Source organism: Parambassis ranga, chromosome 8 (assembly GCF_900634625.1).
Source record: "Parambassis ranga chromosome 8, fParRan2.1, whole genome shotgun sequence".
Lineage (NCBI taxonomy): Eukaryota > Metazoa > Chordata > Actinopteri > Ambassidae > Parambassis > Parambassis ranga.
In genome coordinates, this window is record NC_041029.1 from 4,220,563 (window position 1) to 4,236,034 (window position 15,472).

Below are 15,472 nucleotides of genomic sequence, written 5' to 3' on the forward strand. Positions count from 1 at the left end.
AGTCCGTCTGCGGTCCCCGGCGATCACGCCTTTCTTTTGACTTCACAATGTGGCATACATGAATTTATACTTAAGGTATGACTGATTATACAAAGATTTTATGAACTGCCTCATTACATTTCTTTTTAATTCAAATTCAAATTTTGATTGTGTTGAGTGAGACCTACTTATCTGTCAATTTCATTAAACGTATCAAAAACTGTATTTGTATAAAATTAAACACCGAACAACAAAGTTTCTTTTAATAAATATTTTAATAAAAAAAGATTACACAAAACATTGAATATATAAAGCAGTAATTTTTTGTTATGTACTAATAAATGTGTAATAAATATATTATTCTGATGCATTACAAAAGCCAAGCTTTTCACACTACTGTGGACAAGCTGAAAAACATACAGTAAATATGTCATGTTTTATGTTTCATTTGGCCATAAATGCATATTCAGAGATGCAGAGATGTGGAGATTCAATGTTACCATGGTTACACAGGTCCTACTGTTGTGTACCCTTTTACAGAGGAGTATAGCAGAAACCGTTCTATTGATGGGTGGCATTTTATTGCTGAATGAGAAACAAACAGAGTTATATGAAATATAATCTAAATCTGAGGAAGAATACGTCCTTGCACTTTCATACAAACACCTTCCCTGGAAGCTGCTGCTAGTGCTACAGCACTCCACTAAGGTTCTAGTGCCTACAAACCTGTTTTGGCACTCTGCAAATGAGCTTTAGCGTGTTTCTTGTGCACACTAAGTAGACAGGTTGGGGTTATTGTAATGCCAGCAGGCAAGATTATAAAAAAATATAAATATAAATATCAAATAACAATAAAAATCTATAAGTTTATTCAAACATAACACAGTAACTCACATTAAATACAGCAATGCAGAGAAGCAGAACAGCGTCAAATCAATTCTGCTGTAAGAGCTGAAGTACATTCATGTTTTGTTTTTTTACTAGTCATGAGTACATTTATATATTGCATGAGGCATGACTCCTTAGCTGTAAACAATTCAAGGATATGTACATATAAAGATCATTAGAACGTCCACTACAATGCAAATTAGTACCCTTTTTGACCTAAACTAAAAGCTGTATCCACCCATGATGACCACCAGCAGTGTGTTTTTTTTTAAAGATTAATTTACTGGAACATGAGTAATAAAAATGCTTCAGCTCCAAAAGCTTTCGTAACATAAATAAAGCCTCTAATGTCATGAAGACATCAACTTAAAGCTGGATCAACACACAATAAATAAAACAATCAGTGCTGAAAGTAAAGTAACAGTCGTGTGAAATCTGTCAAGACTCCACTGTGGTTTGTGCGTTGCAGCGTTGTTGTGATTCGTTTATGTTCAGTGGTATAAACCCACGAGCTTAAGTGATATTTCTGAGCAGTCAGCTCGCTCCGCTGCTGTCGCTCCTGTGTCTCATTTCCCACACAGCTCACTATTCTCCAGATTCTGTGTCTTTTGGCTGTGAGTTTGGGCCACATGCTGCAGGCCTCAGACAGTACAAACTGCTGTTAGAGTGTACAATAAAAACAGCATCACAAGAAACAAGTAGTTTTTTTGCTGTCGCAGCCATATGTTCAAAATAAAACCAGGTTTTACGGCTAACATTTTACTGGCAACGTGTGGCTGTTTTCAGTGTGAGTTTGGATGAACACACAGAGGAGCTGCTGTCACTAACCTGAAGTGGAGCTAAAGATTTTAGCAGCAGTTTCTTAGGAGTGATAACTGGTTCACATAAAGTGTTTGTGGTCTGCAATCAAGTCATGTTAGAGAAGTGTAACAGGCCCAATGACTGTATGTCTTACACAGTAACAGTCTGCTGTGTGGCCCGTCTTTTGTCCCTGACCTGCATTTATGCTGATTGCTACTTTGTTTGTCAGGACACTAACAACACCCAGCTTAATGCACTGTCTATGTATGTCAATTTCAAAGTAAATAGGTCACCTGAACTGGGCAGTATTTGGCACATAGAATTTTTTTCGACCTAAGTCTTTTTGTTCTGGCCTCTCTGCTGGTGACCACAACCAGGAACCTCTTTATGTAACTCACTGCATGTCCTTCATTCGAAGACATCGTCGTCTCCCCCTCTTCCGAGTCAGAATTAGACTGAGCGGAACAAAACAGAATGGACATAGAGATGTTCTGGGTTGACAGGAGGAAGTAGAGGTGCTTGGGACAGGCAGGATCAAACTGTGTACTTAAATGAGGACGGACATGTAGGGTGGAGCATGTCAAATTTAAACCCTTTGCTCTCTTTAGCACCCTTCCTTAAATGCACAAAATCATAACTAGCCTCCCAGACACTCTTTGTCTCAGCACCTACGCAACAGGAGCTAGAAGCGCTGAGAGGGGCTCAGAGGAGCAGTCGGACAAAGTGAGACCATCTTCAGACCAACCCTGCGTCCTTGGCCATCTTGTAAAAGGCCCCCCTTTGAGCGATAAGATTGGAGGGGGAGTCGAACTCTGCCATCTCTCCCTTGTCCAACACCAGAACCCTAAAACAGAGAGATGACTTTTGTTTTGCTTGATATTCACCATTTTAACACAGATAACCCAATCACTGAACCACTGATGAAGTACCTGGTATAGTCCATGATAGTGTTAAGGCGATGAGCTATTGTGATAACGGTGCAGTCCTCGAACTGGGAGCGGATCGTGGACTGGATCAGGTTGTCTGTCTCCATGTCTACAGCTGCGGTGGCCTCGTCTAGGACCAGGATTTTGGTCTTCCTCAGCAGGGCTCTGGCAAGGCACAACAACTGCCGCTGACCCACGCTGGGTGTGAAAAACAGATTTGTTTGAAACATGATGGAGGAAGCACATCAGCTATCAGAGCAAACAGGGAATGGCTGCATATCAGTTATACCTGAGGTTCTCTCCGCCTTCACTGCACTCATGGCTGAGCTTGTCGGGAAGACCAGAAACAAAGTTCTTCAGATGGGAAAACTCCAGCGCCCTCCATATTTCCTCATCTGAGTAGGAGTCAAAGGGATCCAGGTTCATCCTTAAAGAGCCAGAGAACAGCACCGGGTCCTGTAGAGAAGAGCATTGGTCATTAGGCATCTTTAGACCAGATGGGCTTGGGGCTGACACAAGGTGGTACGAACAGGAATGGCCCCCCTCACATTAAGTGTGAGAGCTCTCGTGGAGAAGTTCTGGTGGTGGAAACACAAATGATGGAGTGGATTCTGGTGGTTGCACTGACCTGTGGTATGATGGTGACTCTAGAGCGGAGGTCATGGAGGCCTAGTTTAGCAATGTCCAGTCCGTCGATGAGGATGTGGCCTTCAGCTGCCTCGATGATGCGGAACAGTCCCAGCGTTAGGGAAGACTTCCCCGCACCAGTGCGACCCACAATCCCCACCTTAGAAAAAGACGCACACACAGAATTTACAAGATGCTTCCTCAGTTGTCACACTGTAAAGAAACGGATCATGTGATGTAAAAACAAACCTTCTCCCCTCCGTTAATAGTGATGGTGATGTTGCGAATGGCTAAGTCCAGATTGTCACGGTAACGCAAGCCAAAGCCTCTGAATTCTATGCAGCCTGTAGTCGGCCAGCCCTGGGGTAGGCCGGAGGGCTCGTGTTTCCACTCTGCCTGGTCGTTAGAAGATACATGTGTCAATAATGTAGAGTTCCCATATGGTCTAGTGGTTACGATTCCTGGTTTTCACCCAGGCGGCCCGGGTTCAACTCCCGGTATGGGAAGTTTTAAGGTTATCAAAAAAAAAAATTGCCTTCCATCTACCTAATTTCCTCTAGCGGGACATTAAACACCTCTGCAACCTTATACAGACTTCTGGATTCTGTTATTTCTGTGTACCTCTTTCTCCGTGTCACAGTACTCTTTCACTCTCTCTACAGCCACTATGTTGGTCTCCACATCAGAGGACATCCTCACCAGCCAGGTCAAGGAGGCAGTCAGCTGCAGAGACACACGACACAATCATTTACTTTAGTTAACGGATTATAAAACCTGAACTGACACAGGTATTCGGTTTTACCTGGAGTGCGTAGGAGATAGAAAGGCCCATGATGCCTGGGCTGAGGTTCTCTCTGGCTATGACAGCAAACAAAGCAGCAAATGAAACAATGCAGTTTCCTACAAACTCCAGCCGCACTGCAAGCCACCTACACAAAACACAGAATCATTGGCACCATAAGAAAGACATTCAGACATACTGTTCAGCAGTGTAGTAAGAGCAGATTACAGCAGCACCTCTAACCTGTTTGCTACTATACTGGGGTAATAGGCTTTCTGGTTATGGTCCACCCGCAGGTCACTCTCGTGGATAAAGCGCTCCTGTTCGCCAAAGGCTCGGATGACGGAGGTGCCCAGCAGGGTTTCATTGAAGTGGGTGTAGATGGGAGAGCGGCTGACGGACTCCAATCGCTTCAGCTGGCGAGATGATGCCACATAAAACCTCTGGACAGAGAAAGCACAGACATGATCTCACTCACACTGGATTAGAGTGAAACACGATGCAAAAGCTTGTTTTGGCTTTCCAACTAACCTGCACAAAGAAGTAGAGCAGACCCAGAAAAGGAATGATGACAGCAACCAGCGGCGTGGCCACAAGGATGATAACACAAGAGCCCAACACATTGAACATAGAGCCCATGAACATCTTAATAATGCTGGGGATCAGTGAGTCAATGGTGTCCATCTCCTTGGCAAAGCGGTTGACCAGATTGCCGCTGGGTGTTCGCTCGAAGAAGGACATAGGGGAGCGCAGGACCTGATACAGCATGGACTGGTGGAGGTAGCGGGACGCCAGGATGCCCCCGATGGACACGGAGATGGAATAACAAAAGACAGCCACACCTGCAGGATAGACCATAACCTTCCATGAATGCAACCCCTACATTGAGACATAGCTAATGTCTAAAATGTATCCTCCTGTCCTCAGTTCTAGAAAGTCTTGTTGTCTGTGTCATTCTACAGGCACAGACTTGTGTGTTCAGTAGAGATGTGAATAACAGAACATTTCTTTCTCCTTCTCACCCTGGGACAAGCCAAGACCGCCGTACACTCCAAGTCTCATCAGTCTGTTAGGCTGAGTGCCATTGACTACGGGGTCATCCGTCCACAGGCTCAGCCAGTAGTTTGAGAACATGGAGAGCAGATGATGAGCAAGGAACAGAAACAGGCTGATGAAGGACAGAAGCACACCAATGGCTTTCATGTAGGCCCAGAACACAGACAGCTTCACCTGAGAAGGGGGGGGGGATTGGAGACAAGTTATGATCAAGCTGTGGGGTTGAGACCCAGATAATATTCTGTTGAATGTTCAACTGTGATCCTAAGTATCTACAGCGCATACCCGTCCTGTGCTGGCCTTGTCAGCTTCAGTCAGCTTTCCCACCTCCGGGTTCTTGGCTTTCTTGCTCAGCTCCTTATTGTCTTTGACAGTAAGTGACACTTTGGATACACTGTGGCTACCCGGACTGCTGTTGAACATAAACCCAGACATTTGCTTTGACATTAAAAGTGTATATCTAATGATAAAGTGCCTCTTGCCAGTACAATGTGTCCAGATTCACTCACCCAGCAAGAGTAGTCACACTTCCATTTTCCATTGCTTTGGTCCCACTCTTTGGCATTGAATCTAAATGCAGTAAACACGCCAAAGATGTGTTTTATGTTATATGTATGTATACATATGTTTATGTATCTGTAAGTAAAGAGTAATGTTTCTCACCATTGTTGCCTGTTTGTTCAGCAGCATACGTTCGAACAAACTCAGCGAAGGCTCCTTCTGTGGCCATGAGTTGCTGGTAGGACCCCACCTCGGTTATCTCTCCCTCCAACATGACAAGGATCAGGTTTGCCTGTGGCAGGTAGCTCAAGCCGTGGGTGACCAGCACACGGGTCTGTGGCACATCCATTGGCATTAATAATTAACAGCAGCAACCAAGTAAAATTAAGTAACTGTACAATTAAAAGTGCTTTAGGTTTCAGTTCTAAAGATCATACACACCTTGTCCTTCAGCAGTCCCTGTGGGCCGATGACATGATCAAAAATATGTTTTCCTACATGAGCATCAACAGCGGAGAGTGGGTCATCGAGCAGGTAGATGGAACGGTCACAGTAAACTGCCCTGGCCAGGCTCACCCTCTGCTTCTGACCTCCAGACAGATTCACTCCCTAGACATATGACAGGCAGACACGAGAGGTGAAGACAGAGGTAGAAACAAGGTAATAGAGAAAAGAGAACGTTGATACCTTCTCTCCAATCTCTGTCTCCTCTCCGGCAGGGAGGATCTCCAAGTCGGGCTGAAGAGCGCACGCCTCCACCACACGCTGATACCAGGCCTCTCTCCTCTCCTGACCAAATATTATGTTGTCTTTCAGTGTGGAATTCTGGATCCAGGCCTGCTGGGGAACATAGGCCACAGAACCCTGCAGAAAGACACACAACCAACTCATTCAGTCAGTTTATTCAGTCGGTAGACTAACAGACAGTCTGCCCCAAACAGGTCAAAGCAGCCTAGAAGAAACATGCTCTTTAGGTTGCTAAGCAGCAGTTACCTTAACAGCCACAGTTCCTTCGAGTTTGTCCATCTCTCCGAGGAGGGCCGAGAGCAGCGAAGACTTTCCTGAGCCCACATGTCCAACCACTGCCACCAGAGCGCCTTCTGGGATACATACATTGAGCCTAAACACACAGATAACTCTGCTCACTTCCAGTTCAAGAAATATACAATTCATAATCAAGAATTAATTCAATCATTTTTAATCAACAGGTAGGTAATACTCACCTCTTGAGTGTCGGTGATTCAGCTCTGGACCAGCTGAAAACTCCCTCCACTATAGAGATACTGTTGGGGGCTGTGGGGAAGTACAAAAAACATGAGTGTGTGTGTGTGTTCACCTTTATGTACACTGACAGAAAGAACAGGAGAGAGTACTCACACCCTGCTGGTGCTGTGTGATCCACACTGTCCTCCTGTAACTCCTCATGTGACAAAAACACTTGCAACCGCTTCAAGGACACACTGGCCTGAAGAAAGGGAAGGAAGACCCACAAAGAGATGGACAGTTAAACCTGATTTGATCAAATTTGTTCTGAATACAATAGTATTGCTGTTAGAAGCAGCAGTAAAGTTTGTTTTGTAATTCTGCCTGGCATCCAGGGAACCTCTGTGTGTTATTTTACTGTTTGTGCTCAGTGTGAGGCAAAGGTTTTTTACTGGTGTTCTCCCAAAGCGTATTTCTTATTACATGAAAATAAAATATGAAAGGTGATGCTGTTAACAGTGCGAAAAAATGAGCATGGGAACAGAGGAACACCAACCTGCACCATGCTACTTATGACCATTGGTAGCATGTTGAGAGGAAAGCGCAGGATATTGAAGAGCGCCAATGAGACAAAGGCCTTTTGGGCATCGAGTACATTGTGTTCGTCGATCAGCACGTACACAGAGAAAGTGGACAGAGCCACCTGTACACAGGGACACAGCAGGGAGGAGAAAGAGGATGAGATCTTGATGTGATTATGAAACCTTTCATACTTTTATTTGGCAGACAGAAGCCATAATGTTCAAAGAGGTTCTTTGTTGGACTCACCAGGAAGGGTGCACAGACCCAGGTGAACGTGGACACTGCACCCAGATAGGCCGCTTTCTTCAGTACCTTAAGTTCACTCTCTCGGATTTCTGACACCTTGTCCTTGAATGCCAGCTCCCAGGCGTACAGCTTCAGGACTTTGATGCCGTTCAGCATTTCATTCATCAGCTTAATACGATTGTCTTTACTCTTCATCTGAGCCACCTGATCCAAACATCCACAAAATGATTAAAGAAACAAAAGATTAACAAGCCTAGACAAAGTTATTAAGTGTTCAGAGATGTCGATGTGTGACACCTGCCTGGTAGGTTTTGGTTTTCATAGCAATGACAGCATTCAGAGGAACCATCAAAATCATCACAGCAACTCCGGCCAGCACAGACGGGCCTAGGTTCTGATCAGAAAGAAAAGAACAGAAGAATTCATCATTAACATTAATTATACATTAATCATTTCATAAATATCCTGATTTGTAGGGTTAAGTTGGAATAACACATCATTCATATCCACATTTAGTCTACACTTTTCTTTATACTACCTGCCAGAGGAAGTAGAGGGCCAGCACCACCTGCAGAGGAGCAGACCATATCATGTTGATGTACGTGATGAGGTCCATGAAGCGCTGAGCATCCACTGACATCAGGTTGACAATCTCTCCCACGGTCGAGCAGCGGCGTGCTGCACTGCTTATCACTAAAGCCTGAAAGGGCAAGGAGGGAAATGTCCCGATAAGGGTTAAATGCACACTTCAAGTTCTGAAATCCCTTCAGGTTTGTCTGTACCTTCCTGTAGACAGCTCCGATGATCGCAGTGCGCAGACGCATGCCTGAGACGAAGCACACATGAAAGTATCTCTGCAGAATGAGTGACTGCACGCAGGTGCATATGAAGAGCAGAGAAGTGTAGAAGTAGCCCTGCCAGGAGGGGGCGCTGGAGTCATTGACAAAATGAATAAGGAATCTGCATGGATTCAAGAGAAGAAAGGTACAATTATGGAGGTGTTTGCCCTGAGGCCAGGGGAACCCGATACCTGATCCAGAATCCAAACTTGAATGAAGCAGGGTATTCAAGGATTAAAGAAAAACTTACCTCAGGATCTCAGGCCCAACAAACATCAGGACGTCCTGAATGATCTTATAAAGGCAGGAGATGAAAAAATAGGGCCCAAAGGTCAGGCACAGGGCCCAGAACAGGGAGGACTCTTTTGTTTTCTTGGGAGTTTTTACAATCAGGATTTCAGACTCTTCCACAGCTCGGTCCTCTTTGCCGTCATTGTGATGGGCCCGCTTAGGGGAGTATAAAGTCTTCTGCTCTGTCCTAGGAAAAAGGGATAAACAGAATGATTAAGTGAAGTAGTTCATATAACTGTGTTTACTTAGAGGAAAGTCAGAAATAATTTGTGTAATCTGGTCATAAAATGTGCAGTCTGAGATGAGGATTAACAGGATTTGAGTCTCTAAAGGATGCTTTAGTTTTCCTTTTTCTGACCTTTTGACTTTTTGGCACTCTGCATTCCAGCGACGCACCAACTGTGGAACGACTTTCTGAGAGCAATCTTCAGAGTTCAGGGACCACAGATCCTTCTCTTCCAAAGGACGCTTATAGCCAGTGACCATCATCCTGGCAGTGACAAGAGAAGAAAGGCGTTCACGTCCAGTGATCAAACACAAAGGATTTAGACGTGCATTCTGAGACACAAAGAAAAGAGGGGGGGGGGGTGTCTAGAGTTTTCACAACGGTTCTCTACCTTTCTCTGTATCATGTTAGTGAAGTTTTCAAAGGTGCACCTGAGACCTGGTACGGCTGGTTGATCCAGCTTGGTCTGACGTTTGTCAACAGATCAGGTTGTGACTGTTTCTCTGCCCTGCAGGTGTGTCTGATGAAACCGTGAAACAGCAGTTTTGCTCTAGATGTGTGTTTGTTGTTTTTTCATGTACAGCAACTTTATTTTTTTTACTAAACGTTGTACACTAATTAAGGGAACTAGGTGGAGGTAAGCACTTTTCTACCAGACTTTGAAAGAACGAAATGTTTTTTTTCCAAGCTTGGTGGAAAACTGAAATGTCTTTGGTTTTGTTGAATTTGGCCTAATATATCTACACAAATTGGTGGTTGTCCGTTTACCTGGTGATCCACCAGAAAGTTATTCTGGAGAGGAAAGACGCTCCAGGCTCTGGACAGGGATTCTGGAGACACAAATATCTTAAGTAAGAATGACTGAAAACTACATAGAAAAACAAAGAACATTTGTTTTTTATTAATTAATTGTAACAAACAGGGAGAAATGTAAGAAATAGCGTGGAGGCAAGCGATTTACAGTGTGATTTTCTCACCGGGTCTTTAACTGTCTCAGAGAAGAGGGGAGGCTGATCAGACAGGCAGGACAGGAACAAGGCAACCAGCAGCAGAGCATAGTAGATATAAAAGGTAGTGTACCTCCACACAGACACATTCGATGGCTAAAGTGAGACAACAAGAGACAGACGTTTGTTTATATGTTTTTTTTTTATAAATCATAACTTTGCTCATCCAAGAACCCACCTCGGCCAAGGCCTGGAGGATCTTTGTCCTGAAGGTGACTGTGGCACACAGCAGTGCAAGGAGCCAGTAGATCAGCATTACTCCAGACGACTGAACCCCTTTCATCCGCTCATACTGGATTACTAGGGTGGCCAGCAGCTGAAGAGCACACACACACATCGACACATTTATACAACACTCCAAACCCATAAAACATGTCATTTTTCAACACTTCAAAGTTTCTTGAAAGAGGAAGCAAGCCTCACCATGGTAAGGCCCAGTAATGTTGGACTGATGAGAAGCACGGGTGCTGGAACTGTGCTGCCATAACTCCTTTCCCAGAAAGAATAGAACACATCTGACCAGCAGATTATCCAAAGCAGAAACCCAACAGCCTGAGGAACAACACAGCAGCTTCAGACTATTGTATAAAACTTCATTTATACCTCCAAATATTTCCAGTAATGAAAGAATTACTCACAGTTTTAGCTTTATTGAGATGAGTCATACAAATATAGCCACGGTTGTGGCTGCGGAGGGAGATGAGGTAGACGGGGGCACATATCCAGAGGTAGAGGCATGGCAGCCACACCAGGACAGTGTTCTGGAAACAGTTGGTGAGGTCAGGATTTTCAGTGTGCCATGTACGGTTCCAATCCTTGAGGAGGCAAGAAGAAAAAAGCAAGTGAATGTTGGTTAAAAATATTCTTTGTCATATTTATGTTTGACATTAAATCTATTAAACTGTGGATACTGAACTAAAGGAATATGTTTCAAATGTCAAATATTTTCACCAGTAAATAAATAAAGTGTACATTATACATCATGTGTTAGTTGAGTGTGCGATGACTTTTATTGATAGGTGGCATTAAAAAAAATGGTGACTAGCAGAGGAATCTGACTGAATTCTGCATTAATTTAATAACTATCAATACTGACAACCAGATTTTTATTTAAAATACATTAATATTATTTGTTTATGATTCATATTTGCGGCACTTTTCTGTATTCTAAAAACAAAAAAAAACATAATGGCGGTTCATTAGTCAGTGGACACCGGGGAATTATTGCAGGGTCTCCCTAAAAAATGTCATTTTTTATAAATAATAAACAACGAATTCCCGTGTAATAGTATAATTACACTAAGCGGCGTTTAGTAGCTGACGTTCCGCCAGCAGGTCGTTCAGCAGCGCAGCTAATGTTGAGCCGTATCCACCGCCTCAGCAGGGAACTGTAACTTACCGGGCTAACTAACGTCTATTAGCATGTGCCGGTGTTAGCTAACAATACCTGCACGACTTTTAAAGATTAAAGGAAAGACATTCATGTCGCAAAAAAAAGGAAACTCACCCAGAACGGATCGGAATTGTCCGGACTGCAGAACTTGTCCAACCCCATTCGCCGCGACACTACAAAAGTTCAAGTCCTCAATGTTTGTTTTCAGAGCTCAGCTGTGGTTTTATAACGTTACAGTACAGGCGAAGCGGAAGGTTGTTTTTCTCTCCTTCTTCTTCTTCTTCTTCTTCTTCTATTTCTTAGTAGCAACCAGCTCATAGCTGCATTACCGCCACCTGCTGGTCGGACAGTGGAAGCACAGCGAAGAAAACAGTAAAAACACCCAGTTTATGTTTTATTTCTTTGAAAGCTTAGTGCAGCAAAACTATTTTTGCTATTTTTTCTGCTACACAACAATTAGTTTGATTGCTGCTAGACAATCAAACTAATCAAACTAATCAAACTCTTGTTCTTCACCCTCTTTTTTCTTCTTTTTCTTATTCTTCCATATGTTTTTTGGCGCAGCGTATCTTCAGCATACATTGACCGATTTTAGCAATTCAACTATCAAAATGTTCATCTCATAGAGAACATTCCGGGTCAACTCAATTTAAAAAAAAATATATATAGTTTTTCAAATATTAAGCAATTTCTGCATCATCTGCCAAATGTATCTCCTCCTACAAATTTTAAGATACAGACTCCAGTTTAGTCTTAAAACGCTCACGATATGCTGCTCTATCAAACTTGTCTGTTCTATTCTTACTTTATCATTGATTTGTGTCTTATCTATTCTCCCAGTGATAGCTGGGATTATGCCCTATAGAGGTGATTAATCCACAGATATTCAAATACTTTCTCCCTGTTTATGTCAGCTGTGATGTGTTGACAGTGACACCTCATTTTCCTATGGGATTAATAATCTTAATCTTTACCTTAATTTGCATCTGTGTAAAATGCTAAAGACTAAAGTGTTTTCTAACTTTAGAAAAAAGAGCCCAGCCTGCAGGAAGTGTTGTTGTCCATTTTCTTTCATTGAATACAGTACTCGAGACACAGAGACCATTTAAAAATCAATCAGTGTAAATGTCATCTTTTTAATTTCACATAATTCATTAAGGCTTTAAATATATGTTCCTTGTCAGGTAACAACAGTAAACAATACAGCATTCACAAAGTATATAGACCTTTACTTTTGTTGTGCTGCAGCTTGTTGCTAAAATCGTTTTAAATTCTCTCATAAATATACAATCAATACCCAGCTAAAGGCCAAACTGTTAAATATCAGTTTCATCAGACCTGAACATACTTTTATCCAAACTTCCATCCAGGTACTCTGACATATTGCAGACCGTTGAAGTGCTGCAGTGATGGCTGTCCTTCTGGAAGCCGTTTCCAAACAGTTATTGGTCACCTTTCCTTCCAAGGTCCTCCTCCTGCTCCTCCTCAGTTTGACCATATGTGTGTCATCACATAGATTAATCAGAGCACAATCCATTGTTTAAAATACTCTGAGCACATGTGGTTTGTAATAATGATTTTTGACATATTTGATTAATGATTTTGAATATAACACAGAGAAGAAGATGCTTGGTGTAAGGAATGATGTTATAATAGAGTTTGTTTTTTATCAAGCTGCTGACTAGTCTGTAAATCCATAAACAATAACCCGCATAATATACTCCAGATTATTGGCTGATATGTTCATGTCATTGTTTTACTCCATAAATATTAGATTTATTAATGACCAAGCTTTACATTTACACGTCATGTCAGATGGACTGAATAGTTACGGTAGCACCATGTGATATTTTTGCCGTTTTAAGTGTTAAAATCCTGAGTGTAGAGAAAATCTTTTTAGCATGAGGCTGCAACATAAAAAAGTGAAGGTGTCTAAATAGCCTCTGAATGCCCTGTAAATTAAGGTCTTCTCTTGACCAATGAGTGAGTAAACATGTAACGTTCTTAAGGAAAAAGACAAAAATAAAAATGAACATCAGCAATGAAGTTGAAATATATTAGTTTGGCCACATGGTGGCGACATATTTTCGGGTTTAGTTGTCATCGTTGTCATCAAACACGTCAGCAACAGTCCTGTGAATGAAGAGAGGAAGAGGTTACAGTCTGTAAATGTTCACCACCAGGGCCAGCCCAAGGCATATGCAAAATATGCGCCCGCTTAGGGCCCCCAAGAGCACCAAAAGTCCATGATAAAATATATATTTTATATTTTAAAAAATAACATTGATTAATATAAACGAGATGGTATGGTAATGATAGTGGGTATGTTACACACTCAGTGCAGCCTATAGGATGATGAAGCATCTGATGGTGGTGGTGGTATGAAATTTAGCTTAGGGCCCCATAAAGGCTTGGGCCGGCCCTGTTCACCACTGCTAGAGCAGGATTCAGTGTAGTTAGAGACTTACTTGTAGATGGATCCAGTTACTTCATCGAGGAATCCTCCTGGAGAGGAAAGACAAAGTGAGACTGAGCTCAAGAGAAACAAACAAAACTGACACTATACATCCACTCACCTGGTTTGCAAAGAGTTTCGCAAGCAGGACACACATAGCAGAAACTGCACATCTGTAAACAAAGAAGGAACAAAACATACAATGTTACTGCAGGACGTACAGGGGTCACCATGGTAACCAATGTCCCGATGTCTTTTCCTCACCTTGCAGTCATCACAGTGTTCGGATTCATCTCCTTCTTCACATGGACATTTATCACAGCTGTCACAGTGCTGCAAAAAAACAGACAGACGGGATATGATCAAGTGAAAAAGACATTATTTCATGACTAAATGAAATTTCTTGAAATGTCTTTTTAAAACGTACCTCACAGAATTCACAATATGAGCACACAGAGCCCTTGTGGTAACCACCTTCATCATCGTCGTCATCGTCATCGTCGTCATCGTCATCGTCATCGTCATCGTCATCGTCATCGTCATCGTCATCGTCATCGTCGTCATCATCATCATCATCGTCGTCGTCGTCATCATCATCGTCGTCACCGTCATCGTCGCCACCGTCATCGTCGTCGCCGTCATCATCGTCGTCGTCATCATCGTCGTCATCATCATCATCATCATCATCGTCATCATCGTCGTCATCATCGTCGTCGTCGTCATCATCGTCGTCATCGTCATCGTCATCGTCATCGTCATCGTCGTCGTCGTCATCATCATCATCATCATCATCATCGTCGTCATCATCATCGTCGTCATCATCATCGTCGTCATCATCATCGTCATCATCGTCATCTGCATAAAATATTGTAAAGTTGTCTTTTAAAATTTGAATCCCCTAAAATAACCAAAAATATATTTTTATATTTTGTTATGGACATTTGTTTATATGTTTATATGTATGCATAAAAAACAGTTATTCATTTTAGAGTAACTGAACTGAAACAACCATAGTAAAATTGGATTGTGGTAATTATTTTATTATATTAAATCAGGGCTAGAATAATTCTTTATTCTCTTTCCTCTCATTGAATACTAAGGTGCTTCTTCTAAGGATTAAAGAGTAAAATTAATATTTAAAGTTATACTGACTCACCATATAAAAGCACAGTTTAAAGATACAGTGCAGAAACCTTTTTTTATAAATAAGCTTATGTTATATTAAAGCAGAATTTTAAATATGGTGTCTGTGGAGATTTTATCATCCTGGCACACCGGCAGTGACAAGTCTGGGGTTCCAGTGGAAAAACCCAACATAACCCCTGGGATGTGGGTCAGTGCTCAGAAACTCTAACCCCCAACATCATTACAAAGTTTGTGCATTTACTCCCACTGCCAGAAGGGGGAGACAAAGGTTTTACAATGTTTTACATACTTGTATTTTTTATCAGTAACAAATACATGTTAGAAGAATTGTTTAGGATACTCACTCAGTCAGGTGTCAACCGTCTGCAGCTCTGGCCCTCATACAGGTAAATATGATGAAGACATTTGTACAGATGCAATTTTGCAGCTCTAACAAAAATCCTCTACCTTCAGTAACACATTTTTTCCGATCATTTGATTTATTTAATGAATGAAGAGATTGTTCACAGTCAACACAAATCACAG

General features: G+C 42.3%; 2 protein-coding genes and 1 non-coding gene across 4 annotated transcripts in view; 1 reads left to right on the forward strand and 2 right to left on the reverse strand.

Annotated features, from left to right (window-relative positions):
• Window positions 1-235: 235 nt before the first annotated feature.
• On the reverse strand, window positions 236-11,627 carry abcc1 (ATP binding cassette subfamily C member 1 (ABCC1 blood group)). 2 transcript variants are annotated; one of them, XM_028411452.1, is made up of 31 exons: window positions 11,461-11,627; window positions 10,592-10,768; window positions 10,377-10,505; window positions 10,132-10,269; window positions 9,924-10,049; window positions 9,715-9,776; window positions 9,079-9,210; window positions 8,680-8,907; window positions 8,373-8,550; window positions 8,129-8,290; window positions 7,892-7,984; window positions 7,591-7,794; window positions 7,319-7,465; window positions 6,937-7,024; window positions 6,783-6,852; window positions 6,553-6,679; window positions 6,247-6,423; window positions 6,001-6,168; window positions 5,722-5,893; window positions 5,568-5,628; window positions 5,344-5,467; window positions 5,025-5,232; window positions 4,534-4,844; window positions 4,246-4,445; window positions 4,024-4,150; window positions 3,843-3,944; window positions 3,471-3,617; window positions 3,223-3,381; window positions 2,884-3,050; window positions 2,598-2,792; window positions 236-2,512 (listed from the first exon to the last, which is right to left on the reverse strand). In XM_028411452.1, the coding sequence occupies exons 1-31, from the start codon at window positions 11,506-11,508 to the stop codon at window positions 2,404-2,406; spliced, it is 4,536 nt and encodes a 1,511-aa protein (XP_028267253.1). In that variant the 5' UTR covers window positions 11,509-11,627; the 3' UTR covers window positions 236-2,403. The 2 variants fall into 2 exon arrangements, with proteins under 2 accessions (XP_028267253.1, XP_028267252.1); XM_028411451.1 differs by having other exon boundaries at window positions 5,344-5,470.
• Window positions 3,656-3,727, forward strand: trnae-uuc (transfer RNA glutamic acid (anticodon UUC)). Its single transcript has one exon. It is a non-coding gene; the product is annotated as a tRNA-Glu (tRNA).
• Window positions 11,628-12,462: 835 nt separating the features above from the next.
• The window catches only part of LOC114440481 (protein PFC0760c), a 5,593-nt gene continuing 2,583 nt past the window's right edge, over window positions 12,463-15,472 (reverse strand). Inside the window, exons 2-6 of the mRNA XM_028412945.1 lie at window positions 14,229-14,656; window positions 14,066-14,134; window positions 13,923-13,974; window positions 13,815-13,851; window positions 12,463-13,479 (exon numbers count right to left, since the gene is read on the reverse strand). Coding sequence (XP_028268746.1) covers window positions 13,440-13,479; window positions 13,815-13,851; window positions 13,923-13,974; window positions 14,066-14,134; window positions 14,229-14,656 — 626 coding nt within the window. The 3' untranslated portion in view covers window positions 12,463-13,439. The remainder of the gene's footprint in view (window positions 13,480-13,814; window positions 13,852-13,922; window positions 13,975-14,065; window positions 14,135-14,228; window positions 14,657-15,472) is intronic.